Source organism: Paroedura picta, chromosome 2, assembly GCF_049243985.1.
Source record: "Paroedura picta isolate Pp20150507F chromosome 2, Ppicta_v3.0, whole genome shotgun sequence".
Classification (NCBI taxonomy): Eukaryota; Metazoa; Chordata; class Lepidosauria; order Squamata; family Gekkonidae; genus Paroedura; species Paroedura picta.
In genome coordinates, this window is record NC_135370.1 from 165,467,986 (window position 1) to 165,488,400 (window position 20,415).

Consider the following 20,415-nt stretch of genomic DNA (forward strand, 5'->3'; position numbering starts at 1 on the left):
CCCAGTTTGGTTTTTCTTCTTCTGCATCTTGGCCTATAACCCTGCTGTTTCATTGCCTGCAGAGTGCTTGTCTGTCAAGAAAGTTTTAGTCAACAGGTGGTGACACGCGAAAGCAATTGTGTCTCTGGCTTGAAATAACCTAGGGAACTTGCACCTGGGAAATAACTCCCACGTGCAGCCAACGGAGTAACCTTTGCTTAGTCACAGTTCTCTTAGAGCTGTTCTTGCAGATCAGTTCTCTTAGAGCTCTCTCGGCCCCACCTACCTCACAAGGTGTCTGTAGGGAGAGGAAGGGGAAAGTGTAAGCCGTTTGGGGACTCCTTCACATAGTAAAAGTGGGGTATAAATAAAACAGCTCTTCTCAATTGGAAACTCTCCCAAACGCCACCAGGAAGCCATCCGGAGCGCTTAGCTGCCAGGAGTGGAACATTCAAACTGGTCCTCTGCTCTTGCAAAGAGAGACTGGCTGTGGAGTTCCCTGTTGATCTGTATTAGGACCAATTATTCTTAATTTGTTCCTAAATTGTTTGTTCCTAATTTGTTTCTCAGTGGAGCAGGCTTCCTCAGGAGGTGGTGGGTTTTCCATCTTTGGAGATTTTTAAACAGAGGCTGGATAGCCCTCTGACGGAGAGGCTGATTCTGTGAAGGTTCAAGGGGGTGGCAGGTGACAGTGGATGAACGAGAGGGATGTGAGTGTCCTGCATAGTGCAGGGGGTTGGACTAGATGACCCAGGAGGTCCCTTCCAACTCTGATTCTTTGATTCTAAATGATCTGGAATCAGGGTGGGCAGTCAAGAGGCAGATGATGCCAACTTATTCAGGGCGATGAAAACCAAAGCAAATTGTGCCAAGTTCCATGTGGGTCTCTCCAACATGGCAAAGCAGGTTCAGTGTAAGTAAGTGCAAAGTGATGAACATTACATCGAGGCAAAAATCCTAACTTCACATATACACAGATTGGAGTTTAAGGTGGCATTGACTGACCAGGGGAGTAATCTTGGGGCCATGCTGGATATCTCAATGGAAATGCTGATTCAGTGGCTGGCAGCATTGAAATGCGGCTTCTGTGCTCAAGACCTTTAGGCAAGGGATTAAAAGGGCCAGGGTCATAATGTAAAGATCTCATTTTCCTTAAAGAACGTGTGGGATCCCAGTGAAGTTGATGGGGATTAGATTTCAAGATAAAATAACTGGCTTCTCCTGATGCTCTTTTTTTGTCTGCTGGGGAGAGTGGGATGCAAGAATCTTTGTGTTCTTGGATGACTGAATCAAGCGCACGGTTTCAGAAGGCCCTTAGCATTGTTAGAAGAGCTACCTGCATTTGGACAATCACACAAACTACAGTTAATTGAACTGAATCCTGGGTTTCTGTGATTTCTTTATCAAGCCCTGGGAGATATAAAAAAGGTCTGCGAGAGATTGTGCAGATGAAGATAATTTCACCAGGGGGTTCATCCCTAGCTTGATATATATCTACCCTTCTCCCCTATGTTGGGGAAATGTGTCCTTGTTTAGAACAGGCCAACCCAATCCCTTCAGATCTCAGAAGCTAAGCAGGGTCGGTCCCGATTAGTTCTTGGAGGTAAGGCCACAAAGAAAGTCCCAGGTTGCTAGGCAGACAACGGCAAACCACCTCTGAATGTCTCTTACCTTGAAAACCCTACAAGTTGACTGCAATTTGACGATACCACCAGTTTAGAACAGAAGCTGGATTTACACAGCACTGACTGCCTGGTGCTTGTATATCATTTTCACAGAATGCCATGTTCCCCTCTAAGTTATAATTCGATTGGTAGGATATATTTTCTCTGGACGAGCAGATGTCCCATGTACATGCCATTGTTGTTCCAGTAGGTCCTGGAAGCATGACATCTTATTTATTTATTTATTTTTACATTTATATACCACCGCTCTCAAAAAATTTCACGGCGGTTTACAACAATACAATAAAACACAGTAAAAGCCCCTAAAAACACCCCTTAAAACAGTAACCAGATGGTGATCAATAAGAGTTCCAGTTTCCCACCCCACCCCCGTTCAGCACATGGGTCAAAAAGCTCTCTCTGTTGCTGGGAGTGAGGATCCTGATCTTTCTATGATGGCTTTCTTCTCAGTGTCAACACAGCAACTATACCTGTAGGAAAAGTCCCCCCTTTGTTTAACTAGCCCACTATTGTCCAATTTAGTGAACTGTGCCTCTTCCAGGCCAGCCTACCCTGTTATCTGTGGTGTGGAAAGGCAGAGGGAAGATTATTTGAAGGCTACAGGTGTGTGATGCATTGCTTGAAGATCTCCAAGGTGCGTAGACAATCTCAATTGAGCCTTCTGTGACTTCTAGATTTCTTTGAAACCACTGAGAGCCAGCATGGTACAGTGGTTAGAGCAGTGGTTCTCAACCTGGGTGTCAGGACACCTTTGGGGGTCAAATTACCCTTTCACAGGGGTTGCAGCAGGGCAAGCAGCTTGGCCGTAGGGGTGCCATCCACACAACAGCCTTGCGGGGTAGATCGAGATAGAGTGTTCGTCTGTCTGGAGCAGCGGAAAAGAGCGAGATCGGCATGGTGGGACAAGAGGCAGAACTGAACTGAGAAACCCCAGAAAAAAACAATTCATATACAATCATGAACAATGGGTCTTCACATCATTGGTCAGTTTCGGTTTAATTTCTGTGAAAGGACACTTGCATAGTTGTATGGTTGGAGGGTCACCACAGCATGAGGAACTGTATTAAAGGCTTGCGGTAGTAGGAAGGTTGAGAAACAATGGGTTAAGAGTGTGAGGAGACCTGGGTTGCCCAGGTTTGAATCCCCATTCTGCTGTGAGAGCCTGCTGGGATGACCCAGAGAATGAGGAAGTTGTGATGCCAAGGCTTGTTCACCCAACTTTTTCCAGATTACCCATCTCCAGGTGAGCCTGGAGTCTTCCTGGTATTACAGGTGATCTCTAAACTACAGAGATCACTTGCCTCTGCAGGAATGGACAGCTTTGGAGGGGGGACTCCATGGCATCACATCCTTCCTCAGCTTCGGTAACTCCTGAGTGGGCATCCAGATTCCTGCACAACGTTGCCAAACTCTGTGTTGAGAGATACCTGGAGATTCAGGAAGGGTTTTTGGGATGGGAGGAACCTCAGCTGGATATATTGCCATAGAATTCAACGTACAAACAACCGTTTTCTCCAGGGGAATTGAGGTCCCTTGTCTGAAAATTGTCACAATCCTGGGTAATCTCCGACCCCCACTTGTAGGTGGGCAACCCCAGACAGACCCCCATTTCTTTCCTATCCTAGATTGTCAGCTGAATGCTAACTTCACTGCAAAGCACTGCATGTATCAATAAAACCCATCAATACAAGCTCTTTCTCTGTGCAATGCGAGTAATTGTGGTAATGCAGGTCCTGCATATAGGAATCCCCACCAATGACCATGAGTCATCACCAAGTCTGACAGCCAAATTGGGATTGGCAGGGATGCCAACAAATCTGCTGGAGGTCCCTTGAAGCCAGCACCATGCTGCATCCGGCCGAATGTCTTCCCATTTATTTTTATTCCAGTTTTGGCTGCAGCCACTAGAGGGGGCAGGGAAGTAAAAGGCACTCTACTATGGCAAGGATTTCCAGCCAGGGTTCTGGGGAGCCATGGGGTTATGCAAGAGCTCCCCAGGGATTGTGCGACCGCTTCCAGAAGCTCAGATGGCCACTGACATGAGCAGACATTCCTGGAGCCCACTTCCCCAGTTGTTCAACAGGCCTGGTCTCTTTTTCCACAATGGAAATGGTAAATGATCGATTGATTGACTGGCTCCCATCTCCGAAGGGGCACGTCCGCACTTGTGGGGTTCCTCAAAGCCTGAAAAAAATATTTCAGGGGTTTCTCTATGGTCAAAAGGTTGGAAAAGGCTGTACTATTGGCTAGATTTACCTTTCTCCAAGACTGAAGCAAACTTTAGCACATCATGCTAAACTGTGCTGCCCTGCTGGGCTGCACCTGCACGGTTAGGGGGTTGTGCTGGAGCAGAGATCTTGCCAAAGTCCAGAGTCCAGTTTGGGAGGTTGGGGGCCAAGGGAGTCAGAATGCACAGCAAGAGGGGCAGGGAGCAAAGTCAAGGTGGGCTGGAGTCGAAATTCAGGGAGAAAATCAAAACACAGACCGGATTCAGGAGCAGAGTCAGGAGCCAAACCGAAGGTCAAAGAGCCAGTGAGTGGTCAAAAGAGAAGCCAAAGATCAAAGAGCCAGGATATGGTCGGTAGACAAGCTGAGGGTCTGGAACTGGGAGTCACAGGAACAGAGTTTGGCCATAGCAAACCAGGGCAGGAGATATCTGGGGAAACAGGCAGGGTAACTCACACGTAGTCCCCAAGGTGCTTCTGAAGTAGCCAGAGCTCGGTGGAGCAGCCCCCAGGCAAAGGGCCTGCACCTGGAGCTAATCCTGTCAGAGGAAGGAGCTGCGGCTGGACCCCATCTACCTCAACAGCAAGCTGCCAAGTGTGCTGAGTTTTTGACAGCTATCAAAGTAGATCGCCTTTGCAGTTGCTGCTGCTCTGGCGAATGCCCAGGTCTTGCCAAGGGTCTTGGTCGGATACTGTTTCTCTGGTGAGGCGCCAGGACTTGGAGGGGTCTTGTCCTGGGGCTTGATTTAACTGGTACAAAGGCTGCATCCCGGCCAGGCTGAGCTCAGGTTGCTTGTCATCTGGCAAGTCTGAAGTCAAGTCTCCCGGCTGCTCCGGGAGCAGGTCGAGCAGTACTTCCAGGCTGGTGTCCCCTGGCACCAGCTCTGGTGGCACAGCCGGTGTGGCCATGACATAAACCCATCAATAATACCAGCAGTGGAGCAAGACAAGCAACCCTGGCTGATGGCTGCTCCACGAATGGTCAGCCTGCAGCCTGCTAACCAAGGTCATCAATGTATTTGTTTCCCAAGCATTGCCTCCACCTGCAGATACCTAAACCTGCACATCAGGGCCACGCTTACCCCCACCAGATTTTTTTGCACGGTAATGGAACATTAGTGGTTATACATTTTGAACTGAAATTACAATTCCCAGTTCCTGCCCAGTTAATCATTATTGTGCTGGTGGAAGCTATAATAGCCCTGGCTCCAGCCCGGTGGAACGCTCTGCCAAATGAGACCATAGTCCTGTGGGAACAAGAGCAATTCTGCACGGTTTGCAAGGCAGAGCTGTTCCACCAGGCATGGTTGAGGCTTACCAAGAGCTGACACCTGATCTCATGGACCTCGCCACCTGCATTCGCATTTGATAATGGCACTTTTGGGGGGAAATTACATCTTGCCTTCCCCAATGCCTGGATAGAATTTTTATGGGCAATATTAGAGATTAATTTATGTTGACATTGCAATGTAAATCAGTTTTTAGATTATATTTTAATATTTTATGTAATTTTAAGTATGTTGTAATCCACTTTAAATCAGCCAAGATAGGGTGGAATAGAAGTCTAAAGAATTCCCTTTTATCCACACAACAGCCCTGTGAGGTAGGTCTGGCTGAGAGCGTATCACCCAGCAACCTTCCATGGCAAGTTGGGCGGCTGAGTATTAGAGGCACATGGCAGGCTGCTGACAAGGTCTCTTGTGAAGATACCCTGGTCCAGTTCCCTTCATTTTTGGCACTGTAACTTCCCCCAGGGTTGCGTTCCGAATTATGCCTGTCACAGAGACCTTTTCCTTCAATTGCAAGTAGCATAGCATGGTGGTTGTTTGTTTCACCTGGGCTAGAATTTTCCCGTGCCTTTCGGTTTTGGCCATGGAACTCCCATGACCATCCAAAAACCAGTGGCCAATTTTGAGTCTCCTGGCAGTGTGGAGTGGTGGTTGGACTAGGATCTGGGTGACCCAGGTTCAAATTCCCACTCTGCCAGGGAAACTTGCAGGATGACCTTGGGCCAATCACATTGTCTAACCTACCTCACAAGGTTGTTGTGAGGATAAAATGGAGAAGGATGTAAATTACTTTTTATGTGGGGGAGTGAGCGAGATGTCAATAAAAGTAGGCAGAAAGGCCAGTTGTTTCATTACTGTAAAAATACAGAATCAGCAAGCCAAGTTGCTATAGTTTGCTCGTATCGGGGTCGTTTGAGGGGGCAGAAGGACTCTCTCTCCGATGTTTCTCTGCAGCCCTGGGGATGACTGAACAATTCTACGCCTCACATTCTGGCTCTGCTAGCCCAACCTTGGCCAGGGTGGTGTAGTGGTTCAGAGCGGCTGCCTCTAACCTGGAGATCCGGGTTCAATTCCCCCTCCCCCACACATAGCCAGCTACTGACCTCGGGTCGGTCAGTCACCGTTCTGTCAGAGCTCTCTCGGCCTCACCTCCCTCACAGGGTGTCTGCTGTGGGGAGAGGAAGGGAGGGTGACTGTGAGCCGCTGTGAGGCTCCTCGGGGCAGTGAAAAGCGGGGTCTAAGAACCAGCTCCTCTTCTAAACCCCCGTGGCCGCCTATTTGGGGGGAGGGGGCGGCTGGCGTCCCCCAGGCTCAGCGGCGGAGCGGGCAGCGCAGGGAGCCGAGGGCGGGGTCGGCCTGGGTCCCCGCCCGCCCTCCCTCCCTCCCGCCGGGCGTCACCTGGCCTCGCTCTGCCTGCCCAGCGCCGGCGAGGCGCCTCGTGGCAGTCGGGCGTCGGAGTGAGCGGCGCGCTCGGGCTCCCCGCTCGCCATGCCGGGGGCGCTGGCGGTGGCGCTGCCCGCCCTGCTGGCCTTGGCCTGGCTCCGCTCGGGGCCGGGGCGGCTGTGGGGCTCCGAGGCGCCCGCGGGCTTGCAGCGGGAACTGGCGCGGCGGCAGCGGGATCTGGGCCGCCTGGCCGCTGTCATCCAGGCGCGCGCTCCTCGTCCTCGTCCCCGTCCCGCGGGGCGCGCCTGGGGCTGCGCGGACGTGGCGAGGGCGGCGGCGGGCGCGAGCGTGGTGGGCGCCGGCATCACCAAGGTGGTCGTGAGAGCCGCGCTGCCGCCCGCCGGCCGGGAGGTCGCCCTGAAGTCCGTGCACGACGCCGGCCGCGACGTCCGCCGCTGCGTGCAGCAACACGGGCACCCGTCGGGGTGCCGCCGCCTGGCCGCCTACAAGCTGCTCAAGGAGGCGACGCTCCTGCAGGGCCTCGAGCACCCCGGCATCATCCAGGCACGTCGGGCTCCGGGGGCACGGGCTTGGGGCGCGACGGTCACCCGGCGGGGGGGGGGGGGGAGGGACGGTCGTCGGTCGCTTGTCTGCCGCCAGGTCTGGCTCATGGAAAGAAGCCGCTTGGCTGGCATCGAGCGGCATGGGGCGATCGGGGGGGCTCCGAGCCCGCGGAAGCTCGCTGGGTCACCCGCAGCCGCCTCCGCTGGTTTCTGCTGCTCGGGAAGGAGGGTTGGCAGCCCTGTTGCGGCAGTAGCCAGAACGGACCCCAAACATGGCGCGAGCTTTCGAGTCCAACAGGACTCTTCATCGGGCTGGGTTCAGATCTGGGGTGTGTGTGTGTGAATAATTGCCCGGGGAGAGAATGAGGATCAGACTTCATCCCCTGATCTGACATCTTATACTTTCTGCTTATATTTCCTGTAGGATACCCCAGTTTTCCTGTAGGATACCCCACCCCAGTTTTATAGATATGAGGGCACCTTTCCGTCTCAGAGATGAGTTTCCATTGCTTCCCCACCTGGCTGCTGGTCCTCCTCTCTTTCTGTTTACCCCCCCCCCCCCCCATGCACACACAGAGAGAGCTAGTGTGGCATAGTAGTGAAGAGGGTCAGACCACGATCTGGTTGATCCAGATTCAAATCCCCACTCTGCTAGAGAATCTCGGCCAAGCCCTACTCTCCCAGCAGTTTAGAAAAAAAAACCCTTAAAACCTCAAATCTTTGTTTTTGCAAAAGAAGCTAAGCTTGTGAATGGGAAACTTTTTAATCACACGTATCAGACCGATAAGAGAGCCTCTGCAGGGGCATCCAGTAAATCTGAATTCTCCCTCCGGTTAATTATTGCTAATGGCCCGAGAAAGCACATTGGGTGGTGGGTGGGAGAAAGCCCGATCTGCGGTTGCTCTTAACAAGAAAATTGCCCTTGGCTGGGTTAATGGTAAACACTCATCAAGGGGAATGCTGTGTTCTCAGGGCGGTGTAAGCACTCCACTCCAAGAATGCTGGCTAATTAAATTCATGATTTATCCAGCGTCAGCATGCTTGGAAGCAAATGTGTAAGAACACTTAACGATGGGGCAATCTTAGCTGAGCAATTAGCCAGTCCTTCTATGCCATTCTTTCCTCCCCTCTACATACACTTGTATTTACCTTCTAAAAAGGAGGAGATAGGGGTGTTTTCTATCTGCATTAATAAGAAAAACTGTGTTCCCCCCAAATCTTTTTCTAGCTGCATGGTCAATGCTACGACAGTAGTGCCGATCCTGAAATGAAGATCACGTCTATCCTGGAGCTGGGAACGCCCTTAGAGATGATTGAGCTCCTGCAGACCCCCTGGGAAAAGAGGTTTAAAGTAAGCAAACAACGCAAAGGCATGTTTTATCAGTTGCCTTTAGGCCTCCGGCTGAGCGCAGAGATCCCAGGATGGGCCGATGGGATTCTTTGCTGCTAATCTTCTCTGGAAAGCCTTTGGAATAATCTCATTTCTGCCTTTTCAAAACTGCATCCCTTTTCTTTTAACAAGGAAACTCTCCACCCGCGATTAGCCCCCAGTGGATTATAGAATGAAGGAAGGGACAGCCGTCTTCTGGGTGAAGAACCTTCAGTGATTTTAGCTACTAAATAGGCGTTTTGCAGAAAAGGGTAGTCAGAATGATCCAGTGGTTTAGGCACCTTCCCTGCAAGGGAAAGTTAAGCATTTGCAGGGATTTTTTGTTTCAGGAACGGGGAGAGGATGAATAAGCAAGGCTGATTAAAACAGAAGTTATGCTTGGTGTGAAAAAAATGGGAAGCAAACTCCTCTCTTCCCTAGTTGTTTAGTTCATTTATAATCCCTTCTTTTCCCTGAATAGGGACCGAAAGGGTCCTACTTGGTTCTTCTCCATTTCCCCCCTTACAACAGTCCTGTGAGGTAGGCTAGGCTGATTAGTCTGCAAGCTTCCTCGGCAGAGTTGGGTTTCCCACATCCTATTCTGAGACCCTAAACCAGCCTTTCGCAGCTATTTTACCTTTGAGAAATGTCTAAAACAACCTTCAGGCTTCAAGATCCCTCAGAAGTGGTGTGATCATGCACAGTATAGCTAGGAAGCATCGCTGTGTGCATGCCCACCATGGGGGAGAGGAAAGGGAAGGCAATTGTAAGCCACTTTGAGACTCCTTCTGGTAGAGAAAAGTGGCAAATAAGAACCAACTCTAATCTGGGTTTGATTCCCCGCTCCTCCACATGCAGCCAGCTGGGTGATCTTGGGCTCGCCCCAGCCCTGATAAAACTGTTCTGACTGAGCAGTGATATCAGGGCTCTCTTAGCTTCACCTCCCTTACAGGGTGTCTGTTGTGGGGAGAGGAAAGGGAAGGCAATTGTAAGCTGCTTTGAGACTCCTTTGGGTAGAGAAAAGCGGCATATAAGAACCAACTCTTCTTCTTTGCGGATGCTCTGCCACTGGGCCATGGACCCACCCATCCGCTTCCCCATCCCAAGCAACTGGTATTCCTCTTCTGCTTTTCAGATCTGTCTGGATCTGGTGGAATTGCTCCACTACTTGGCAAATTCTCCCCTGGGTTCCATCGCCCTCCTGGATTTCCAGCCGAGGCAGTTTGTGATCGTGGACGGGGCCCTGAAGGTGACAGACCTAGACGATGTCAGCACCGAGGAATTGTCATGCCAAACAGATGAGGACTGCCTGTTGGAATTCCCCACCAGAAATTTCTCTCACAAATGCTCCACGCGTGGGACGTGCGAAGGAATCAACGAGAGAAGGAATCTCTTCAATGCCTACCGGTATGTTGGGCAGCATTAAAACCAATGATGGAGGAATGATTTCTCTTAGGGGCCTGTGTGGTGTTATAGCTAGAAGATCGGACTGGACCTGGGACGTTCAAATCCACATTCATAGCCCTTTCACAGACACAATGAGCTTTCAACTGCAATTGACTGTGTGGAATGGCAAGATCCATTCACAAACTGTAGCTACAATGAATTACAGTGCATATCTGCAGGACCGCCTGTCGCTCTGTGCCCCATAGGGCCTTATGCTCTGCGGGTTCCAACTTACTGGTCATCCCAACAAGGCTCTCTTGGCCTCAACCAGGGCCAGGGCCTTTTCGGTCCTGGGCCCTACCTGGTGGAATGAGCTCCTGGAGGAGCTACAGGCCCTGCGTGAGCTTTCGCCTTTTTTCAGGGCCTGCAAAACGGAGCTCTTCCACCAGGTCTATGGTTGAGGCCAGGGCGAAGAGAAGACCTGTGTGCTCCCCCAAGGGAGGAGTAAGGAGGGATGTTTATCCCACTATATTCTCATAATGGTAGCCAGCTGTTTCCCCCTGGTCCCCAGTGGGAGGAGGTGGGGGTTGGCCTGCCGTCCTATTCTTGCTCGGTTTGTATTTTATTAACTGTTCTGGTTTTTTTTTTTGGGGGGGGGGAGGGTGTTAGGGCATCTGTACTTTACTTATTTTACCTTGTAACCTGCCATGAGCCGGCTTTGCTGAGACTGGCAGACAATAAATTAAAATAATAATTTTCCACCATGTGTTCTGGCCAGTCAACACTATCTCGGCTTGACTTACCTCACAGTCTTATGGTAAAGCTAAGAGAGAGTTGGGGGAACCATACACACTGTCTGGAGCTCCTTGGAGCTAGGTAAAGGTATCCCCTGTGCAAGCACCGGGTCATGTCTGACCCTTGGGGTAACACCCTCTAATGTTTTCTTGGCAGACTCAGTACGGGGTAGTTTGCCAGTGCCTTCCCCAGTCATTACTGTTTACCCCCCAGCAAGCTGGGTACACATTTTACCGACCTCGGAAGGATGGAAGGCTGAGTCAACCTTGAGCTGGTTGCTGGGATTTAACTCCCAGCCTCATGGGCAGAGCTTCAGACTGCATGTTTGCTGCCTTACCACTCTGCGCCATAAGAGGCTCTTTGCTTGGAGCTAGGTTTTGATAAAAACGCAATGTATAGAGCAGGCTTTCTCAACCAGGGTTTCGTGAAACCCTATGGTGTCTTGACAACCCTGGAAGAGGCTAACTCCTGAGTGGGTGGGAGTTAATTAATTTTTATATATATTTTTTAAAAATTGTTTATTTAACAGGTGATATGACCATATATGATCATGTCACCCTGCCCCCCCTCCCAAAATGGCCAATGATTGGATGGGGAGGGGAGGGGAAGGACCCCAGGTGGGCGTGTCTACAGCTATGCTTCCCAACCATATTCTGCATGATCATGCCATTTCTGCGGTTTCTCAAAGCCTGAGGAATGTTTCATTGGTTTCTCAGTGGTCAAAAAGTTGAGAAAGGCTACTATATCTGGTAGAGGCAGGGTGGGGGTGCCTTAGATCAGAGAGACAATGAGCTGACCAAAATCCTTAGCCAGGGGCAAATCAAATCCTAGGTAGTGCCTAGGTCTTCAGGGACATCGCTACAGTTTTTAAAATTGTTCTTAAACTTTTTTATAGGTATTTTTTCACTTATCTCTTACCACACACCGCGCCCTCTGTTTTACAGCCCCTTCTGAAGGATATCCTGAATGCCACAGGTAAATAAGACTTTTTGGAAGCTTCTTTAAACAAGAGCTGCTTTGAGACATTTGTTTCCTGAAAAATCACTTCACTGTTTTCTCCTCATCCTGTCCTGGTCTGTCAATTTAGGTGATTTACGATATGGGACAAATGAAACATTGAGGTCTTTCCAGAAAGTTTTGCATTTGTACAAGTCTGGACTTTACCTGCCGAAGAAGCCATCCCACTTAAAAGGTATGGAGGAAAATAAAAAGCCTTTGTGCAATAGAATTTCAAGACCAAATTTCAGAGCATATGCTAAGGGGACCAGAGATAGTGAGTTGTTTTAAAAGTTGAAATTGGGCAGAAGTTACTCATAGCGTACCATTAATTTGATTGGGAATAAACACCACTAGCTGTATTCTTACACCCTTCTAAACCCATTGACTTCACTGGATTTAGGAGGATGCAGTTCTGTTTAGGATTGCGATGTGATTTTCTCAAGATTGGAGCCGGTGTTGAGTAGGATTTGTTTCAGGTGATTTCCTTGTTTCTCTTTCTCTTACCCCCCCCCCCTTCTGATGTATTTCTTTGGTTTAATGCTGAGGGCGATTCCATATGAACCAGTTCTGTTGTTCTCCTTTCAAGTGGGAACACTGTAACAAGCAGGGATGTTGTAATGTTTAGAAAACCTTTCAGGGGTTTGGACTAGATGACCCATGAGGTCCCTTCCAACTCTATTATTCTATGATTCTAGGGTACCGTGACGTTAAATGGCGAATAGATTCGTGGAGACTTGAACCACCAGCCTATGGTGGTGTCTGGAGGTCTCCTGGGATCTGGAAAAATATGGCCCCTTTGAAGGGTGGACTGAATGGCATTTTACTCCATTGAAGCCCCCCCCCTTACCAAATCCCTCCCTTCTCAAGCTCCACCCTCCAAATATCCAGGTATTTCCCAATCTGGAGCTGGCAACTCTAGGAGGATACTAGCTATAGAGCCACATTACACAATTCTCAGCATTGTGTTTCCAGTGGATCTGTGTAAGGTCAAAGATAGATGAAATGGAGAAAGGCAGGCAAGAGGACACAGAATCTGCCTCGCTTCCTGTTTCTCCTGGCTTTTGTTGTTGTTCTGTTGGACACAGCTCTCGGACGTAAGCCTAATGCATCATTTCTTTTTATTGCCAGAATATGTTGCCTTAAAGGGATTCGGCAGCGGGACTGCAGAGGACTACAAGTGCTGGCCCTCTTACAGCCACTCAGGGTGCGTGCTGTCGGTGCACAATGCAAAAGAAGCTGCAGACATTTGCAGTTCCCATTCTCAGTGTCAGCATTTTATCATCACGCCGCAGAAGACGTGGACAGGTGAGAGTAAGGATTTAGCGATGTTCACAGGCATGAGTTGTTGTTTTCCTCTTAGATCAGCATTTCTCGATTTTTTTTACCGTTGAGAAACCCCTGAAACATTCTTCAGGCTTTGAGAAACCCCAGAAGTGGCGAGATCCTGCAGAATATGAGTCATAGAATCCTAGAGTTGGAAGGGGCCATGGAGGCCATCTAGTCCAACCCCCTGCTCAACGCAGGATCAGCCCAAAGCATCCTAAAGCAATATGGTTGGGAAGCAGAGCTAAGGATACACCTGCCCAGGGCCCCTCCCATTCCCACCTCCTCCAGCTCATCATTGGCCATTTTGGGAGGGGGCAGGTGGGTCAACATGACCATGTATGGTTATATCACCCAATAAAGGTTTAAGTAATTACAAAAATATATTAAAAATTAATTAACTCATACCCCTCTGGGAAACCTTTCCAGGGCCTTCAAGAAACCTCAGGGTTTCACAGAACCTTGATTGAGATATCCTGTCCTAGATACTGAAAGGAGAAAGAATTCTGTTGTGTTTTTTGAAAGGAGACACTAGCTTTTTTGAAGGTGATGTAATCAGAATCATGACTTGCAGCTGGGATACTGCTTTTAGCTGACTCTCACACTGTTGAGATTAATTTATTTATTCCTTAGATTTGTAGCCCACCACTTTCCAGGGACTCGTGGCGGGGTACGATATAACCCTGCATAAAAACATGATAAAACCTCATCCCATAACAGACAACAAAACGTAGATAAAAGAGGATAAAACAAGATGGGCGGTATAATCCACTCCCATCCCTGCAGCTCTCCTCCCCCAGGGTGGGGTATGCTGGATGTTACTACGTAACCTGTTATTAAGCCCTGGTAGTTCCTATGAAGAGGCAACAAGCCGGCACAGTTTGCCCTGCAGAACATCTTTTAATGCTTCAGTCCATTTAGAAGTGTGCTGTTTCCAAGACTGGGTGGAATGACACATTTCAGTAACACAGACTTGAGTCCAGGAACACCTTAAAGACAACCAAGAATCTCAGGATATAAGCATGTGCCGTTTGTCAGCCTAACAAAGGGAGTTTGGACTCTTGAAAACTTATACCCTGAAACTCTTGCTGGTGTCTGAGGTACTGCTGGACTCAAAACGAGATGTCCTTCCACAGACCGACACGGCTGCCTTCTGAAACATTTCAGTAAAAAGTGTGTGTAATGTGCTGTCAAATTGCAGTCGATTTCTGGCGACCGCAGCAATGGACTTCCGAGGCAAATGAAAAACAGAGGGGGTAGCCAATGCCTTCATCTGCAGAGTCTTCCTCCGAGGTCTCCCTCCCTGCTTAGCTTCCAAGACCTGATGAGATTGAGCTGTGCTTTGCCACCTTCCCTCCCTTCAATAAAATACTGGTCCTGTTTCTCCCCCATCCTTCCAATCCATGTTTAGATCTCTTCTTATTTGCTGACATTTTAACCTTTCTTCCCTGCACTACTAAACAGGTTCTGTGTCCCCCAACCCAGAGACAGGTGCAATCTGTACAAATCTGGAGCATATAATTTAGGTCTGAAAAGTCTCAGGAAGTTGTTGGGACAGGGGGAAAACCAGAATAAAAGCGGGATCCGTTCTGATTATATGAAAGTTACTTCTGCTCTCTTTTCTTGGCCTAAATCTTGACACAAGCAAAACCCACACATGGCCTGCAATTAGTCCTGATTATGGCCTTTCATTGAAGGCAGATACTGTGCCCTTCTTTTTCAAAAGCATACCATCAATTATCCAATTTTTTTGGCTGACACCTCTGCAGCTGAGCTATTACCCCTCATGTGAATAACGAGAGATACAGATTAGTTACTGTTAAGGATGATTCATTATATCATTGTCTTACGGAAAATTGATGTGGATGTTTTGTCTTAATAATCCTAATTACCCTTAGTAATCCTTTATATTTATAATAATACTTAATAATGGGTCTATTACTATTATTAGAAGATTATTAATGTACCTTTATAATTATAATCCTTAATGTTCCTTTTCCTTTTTTTTGGAAATTTGTATGAAATTGTTTCCTGAATGGGCAGGAGTTAATTTTTTATATATTTTTTAAAATTGTTAAACATTTATTGGATGATATGAACATATATGGTCATGTTGGCCTGCCCCTCCACATGGCCAATGATAGGCCAGGAGGGGGTTGGAAGGGCTCCAGGTGGGCGTGTACACAGCGAAATATACAACATGTAGAAGAAGAAATGATTCTGCACATACACACACACACACACCCTAGCACACCACTTTTTTACCATTGAGAAACCTCTGAAACACTCTTCGAGAAACCCCAGAAATGGCACAATCATGCAGAATATATGATTGTGCAGCATAGCTGTGTCCATGCCCACCTGGGGCCCCTCTGCTACCCACCCACTCCAAGCCTATCATTGGCCATTTTGGGAGAGGGGGAGGTTGAAATGACAGTATATGGTCATATCACCTGATAAATGTTTAACAATTTTTAAAAAAATATCTACAAAATCAACTAATTCCCACCCATTCATGAAACCCTGGTTGAGAAAGCCTGACAGACCAAGCGTGATCATATGGATATATCCACAGATCAGGCATTTAGCTTCTAAGTACAAGATGTTCTCTGCCAGTTCTGATGAGTCAACAGGGTCTTTTTTTCACAGCTGTCTTGAATAACATGCAGACCCATGTTCTGGGCGTCCTTTGCAGTTCTGTTCCGATGAATTAAAAAGATATCTGCAGGCAACTTTAAGAAAGCATTTTACTAAATGCAATTCCCAGGGGGAATAAATAGGGGGAGAGGATGTTTGCTTCAGTATGTTCCCCAATTTGCCTTTGACCTAATGAAGGTCACAGAGAGAAGGAGCCATAGCTTGTAGGATATAATAACACAACATCAGAAAAAAGGCCATATTTACACCCTGTATTTCTTGGTCTTTGAGACTATCAGCACTTCTGAAGTGCTATCAAAAATGATTTGCTTCGTTCCTGTCTTCTGCCCATTTTTCCCTCTTGCCTTTACATCCAACACCTAAGCATCTCCCCTGTCCCTCTTCCTCCAGAGATACTCTGCCGTATTAAGTAGTTCCAAAACCTGGAGGGGTTCAGCTTCCAACATATGTAAGGTTAAAATGAAATGATCAAAGGTTCCTCTGAGCATATCCAGAGCAGTTTCCCTTCTCCAATTAATAGATTCTGAGGCATGTTTTAGGCATGTAATCTGCTCATGCGGGCCAGTGTCCTGGCTATTGGAATCTCACTGTGAACACATGAAGCTGGTACCAGGTCCTTCTTTTTACCTAGAGATGCTGGGGGTTGAACCTGAGACCTTCCATATGCCAAGCTGATGCTCTGCCTGGGAACTGCTTTAGAACAGGGGTAGTCAACCTGTGGTCCTCCAGGTGTCCATGGTCTACAGTTCCCATGAGCCCCTGCCAGCAAATGCAAACACTGGCAGGGGCTCATGGGGATTGTAATCCGTGGACATCTGGAGGACCACAGGTTGACTATCCCTGCTTTAGAATACTTGCAGCTTTGCATTGTGGGAAATGACAAACTCTCAGTCTGGGAAGCTTGTCTGCCATTCTTGGTCATCCATTGATGAATCCTAGATAAACTCCCTTGGAATCCCCAGGTTCCCTGAAATGTAACTCGGAAACTATTGAACAGCTGCATAAAATGAACAGCATTGCTGTCTTCAGCCCGAGGGAGCTATCTGGGGCTGTTCTCCAAAGGGGTGATGTCTTCAAACAGGAGTTAACAAACAAATTACTCATCATCCTTTCTTTAATGGGAGGGAGAGAGACATTTTTGAAAATTCGCCTACTGAGAAAATGTCTAACTTCACAGTTATTCTTTCAGTGAGGTTTAGTGGTAAGAGTATTGTGGCTGATCTGGGAGACGTAGGGTTGAATGCCATCCCTGCCCTGGAAGCTTGCTGGGTGCCCTTGGGAGCAGAGAATGATATTGTAAAACACTGTGAATCTTACTGGGAAGAAAAGCAGGGTATAAATATCTAACAAGGAGCCCTGGTCATACCTGCTTTCTTTCTCTGTGGGTCCATTGGGTCCACAGAACTTGAGGCACTTCCTTGTGAAACCTGATCCTTCTTTCTGGAATGCTTTTAGCGTCTTAAATGGTCACTTCACTTCAGCCGGTGTTATAAATATTCCCTAAGCTGCTTTTACAGATCTTGTCTCTTCTCTTCTCCTGCAGGGCGTCCGCTCGCTTTGTTTCAAAGCAGCTCAGCCGTCTTAATCCCAGGCAGTGACACGGTGGTTTACATGAAGCGATCTGCAGTCTCCAAGGGAAAGCCTCTCACAAGAAGCCCCAATGAATCCAGAGATGCTGGAGAAAAAACACTCACCGGGGCTAATTCTAGCCCCCCAAGGAGATGACACACTTTACGTCTGCTTAAGAATGCGTTCTCTGCACTAGCTTCACTTGTGTCAAATAGAGTCACTTCCCTGGCCCAAGTAAGCCTTCCCCAGGGGAGGCACAACCCCCTCCACCAAAAACCACGCCCCTCGGATTATTTTTGCCCAGGCTTCCTGGTTCCAGAGAAATGTGCTCAGGAATAGGGCAAGGCAGCCTCCAGGTGAAGCCTGAGGTTCTACTGGGATTACAAATCTCCAGACTGTAGAGATCAGCTCCCCTGGAGAACATGGATGCCTTGGAGGGCTGACTGTGGCCCTGTGCCTTACTGAGGTCCTTGTCCTTCACAAGCTCTACTTCCAAATCTCTAGGAATTCCTAACTGGGATTTGGCAACCGTGCCCTCTTCGCCTTGCACACACACACACACACACACCAGTTGCCTGCAGGATCAGGCAAGCTTAGCTCAGCTTGACCTCAGCCAGGGCTAGAATCTTGCTATGGGCTGTTTTCAGCTCCATCAGGATACCAGAACTGAAAATGTTCCATGGAAACATACTGTGGGTGCTATAATTAGATGCTATGATGGGGGTGGAGCCCTGAGTTCAGACCCTGTCCTCTGCCAGGAAGCTCATTGGGGGATCTTGGGCTACTCCCACACTTTCATCCTAACCTGCCTGTTAAGGCGGTTGTGAGGAAGAGCCACATGTGCCCCTTTGAGCTCTGAGGATAAAGGGTGGGAATAAAAATTTAGTAGGAATCCAGCTAGGTGCAGGCTTCCACTGTTGTTCTCGTAACACTTTGCTCAAATACGGTTCTTCTGCCGTTCAGAGCCAGAACTGCCTTGTTTCTTTCTTGGGCTGATCAGCAGTGGCTGTGATCAGCTCTTTAGGAGCTGGATTTAGTTCCCAAAACAGCTGATCTACACTGCTGCCGACGTGACCCTCTCACCTGTTCCCAGTCTTGGCTGTTGGTCAATGCAGCTAGATCTGGGCTTCCACTGGAGGGTCAAAAAAAGACACATATAGATTGTCTGCACTGCAAAAATCTGCTTGGAGATGATCGCTATAGTCATAAGTGCAATGAAAGCACAATTTCCATGGAAGCTTCCTCTTTGATCCTACTAGATGGGGATTTATGCACAATGGGGAGCAGCTATGTTCAATATCCCAGCCAATGTTCAGCTCATTTTTAATATGGGAACTGGGCATGTATTTAATCTCTGCCACTGAAAATGATGGGGAGTTAAAAGTGCTCAGTTTTGCCTGGATCATGACCTGCTTTGAGTGTGGGCATTTGTATTGCTGTCAGCAAAAATCTTTGCCTACCTGGAAGAAAATTAAGACCTATGAAGGTGGGTGCCATTTTCATGGTCAAAGCTCTGAGAACCAGGAACTCATGAAGATAAAAATATCTAGTTCATTTTTTCTACACACGCCATTTTTAACAATTGTGCCAGCTAATCTCACAAATGCCGCTCTTGAGAAGGTCAAAAATATTATATAACTGTATTTAAATGCATAATGGACTCCAGACCAGCTCTCCTCCAGAATTCTTGTATTAGAGCATTTGAATGGGACTTATGGGTCAAGAGGTTTGTGAGTATTTTGGTCCAAGGGGTTTAGAACTAAAAAGAGAGAGTCAAAGGTTTGTTTGGGGATGCAGATGCCAAGGGTATCTCAACTGATATTTCGGATTTTTCAAGCCTTTTGGGAGTCCATTAACAATCTTAGAGATTTATCAGTGTTACTTTCAATGAAAGGGATTCTGCAAAGTGAAAAGCTCACATATTTATGTGTAAGAATCTTGTGCTATAAAGTGATGTGTTTTATTTTCACTGTGGAGGAATTGTCATTTTTATCTGTTTATTTAACCCCATCAATGTACGTGGTGTTATAGACAGATCCTTGCCTCTGGGAAAATGTAAGAAGCATAAAGAGGGAAGAGACTAAGATGTGTGGAGCAGTGAGTTTTTGAGAGACCAAAAGTTGTTGATCCTCTTGGACTTGAAGGTGATCATTCTACTGTAGACCAACATGGCTACCCTCTAAAACAGGTTCAGATCCAAAAGGTCATGAATCCTGCTAGGTGACCTTGACACCCAGGTGGGGTAGTGGTTGAGAGCAGTGGCCTCTAATCTGGAGAACTGGGTTTGATTCCCCACTCCTCTTCCACAAGAAGCCACCTGGATGAAATGGGGTCAGTCAGCGTTTCTCTCAGAGGTCTGTCAGCCTCACCTCCCTCACAGGGTATCTATTATGAGGAGAGGAAGGGAAGGTGATTGTCAGCCGCTTTGAGACTCCTTCGGGTAGAAAAAAGCGGCATATAAGAACCAACTCCTCTTTTCCTTCTTCCTTTTCTTCCTCTTCCTCCTCTTCCTTCTCTTCTTCCTCTTCTTCAGTAATATCAGGGCTCTCTCAGCCTCCCCTCCCTCACGGGGTGTCTGTTGTGAAGAGATGAATGGAAGGTGATTGTAAGCCGCTTTGAAACTCCTTTGGCTAGTGATAAGCGAGGTACAAAATTCCAGCTCTTCCCTTGAGTCACTCTTTCTCAGCCTAACCACAAGACTGTTGTGAGAATCAGATAACAAAATGAAGGCTTGCTTATATAAATCTGAACTCCTTGGAGGAAGCGTTACACAAACATGAAAGCTGTTGCATAAGTAGCGCTGAAGAGAAGAGACCGCTTCATGCAGGGGTAAAGGAAAGCACATTTTCAGCATCACTACCTTTCTCCGTTCAGTTTGAGGAAGGTGATTTTGGCCCCAAAATGGTTCTTGAGGGAATAACTTAGTGCCCCTTCCTCCTGCTGCTCTTATGGTTGTCAACTGGCTTGGAGAAAATGCCCTGTCCATTTTATGGAGGTTTAATATGTAGAAATGAACAGCTGAAGTTATCCATGGCATGGAGGTATATGACATCACCCGCCAAATAGCATCTCATTCAGTTCTTCCTGTCCTGGATAGCCTAGGCTAACCCAATTGCATTTGATCTCAGAAGCTAAGCAGGGTTGGCCATGGTTGTTATTTGGAAGAGAGACCACCAAGAAAATCCAGAGTAG

The 20,415-nt window shown here is 47.9% G+C and overlaps 1 protein-coding gene across 1 annotated transcript; it reads left to right on the forward strand.

Moving 5' to 3' along the window:
• Positions 1-6,593: 6,593 nt before the first annotated feature.
• LOC143830738 (extracellular tyrosine-protein kinase PKDCC-like) lies at positions 6,594-19,192 on the forward strand. Its single transcript, XM_077323650.1, has 7 exons — positions 6,594-7,125; positions 8,353-8,475; positions 9,629-9,900; positions 11,570-11,649; positions 11,762-11,866; positions 12,802-12,978; positions 17,198-19,192. The coding sequence occupies exons 1-7, from the start codon at positions 6,667-6,669 to the stop codon at positions 17,377-17,379; spliced, it is 1,398 nt and encodes a 465-aa protein (XP_077179765.1). The 5' UTR covers positions 6,594-6,666; the 3' UTR covers positions 17,380-19,192.
• The last annotated feature ends 1,223 nt before the right edge of the window (positions 19,193-20,415 follow it).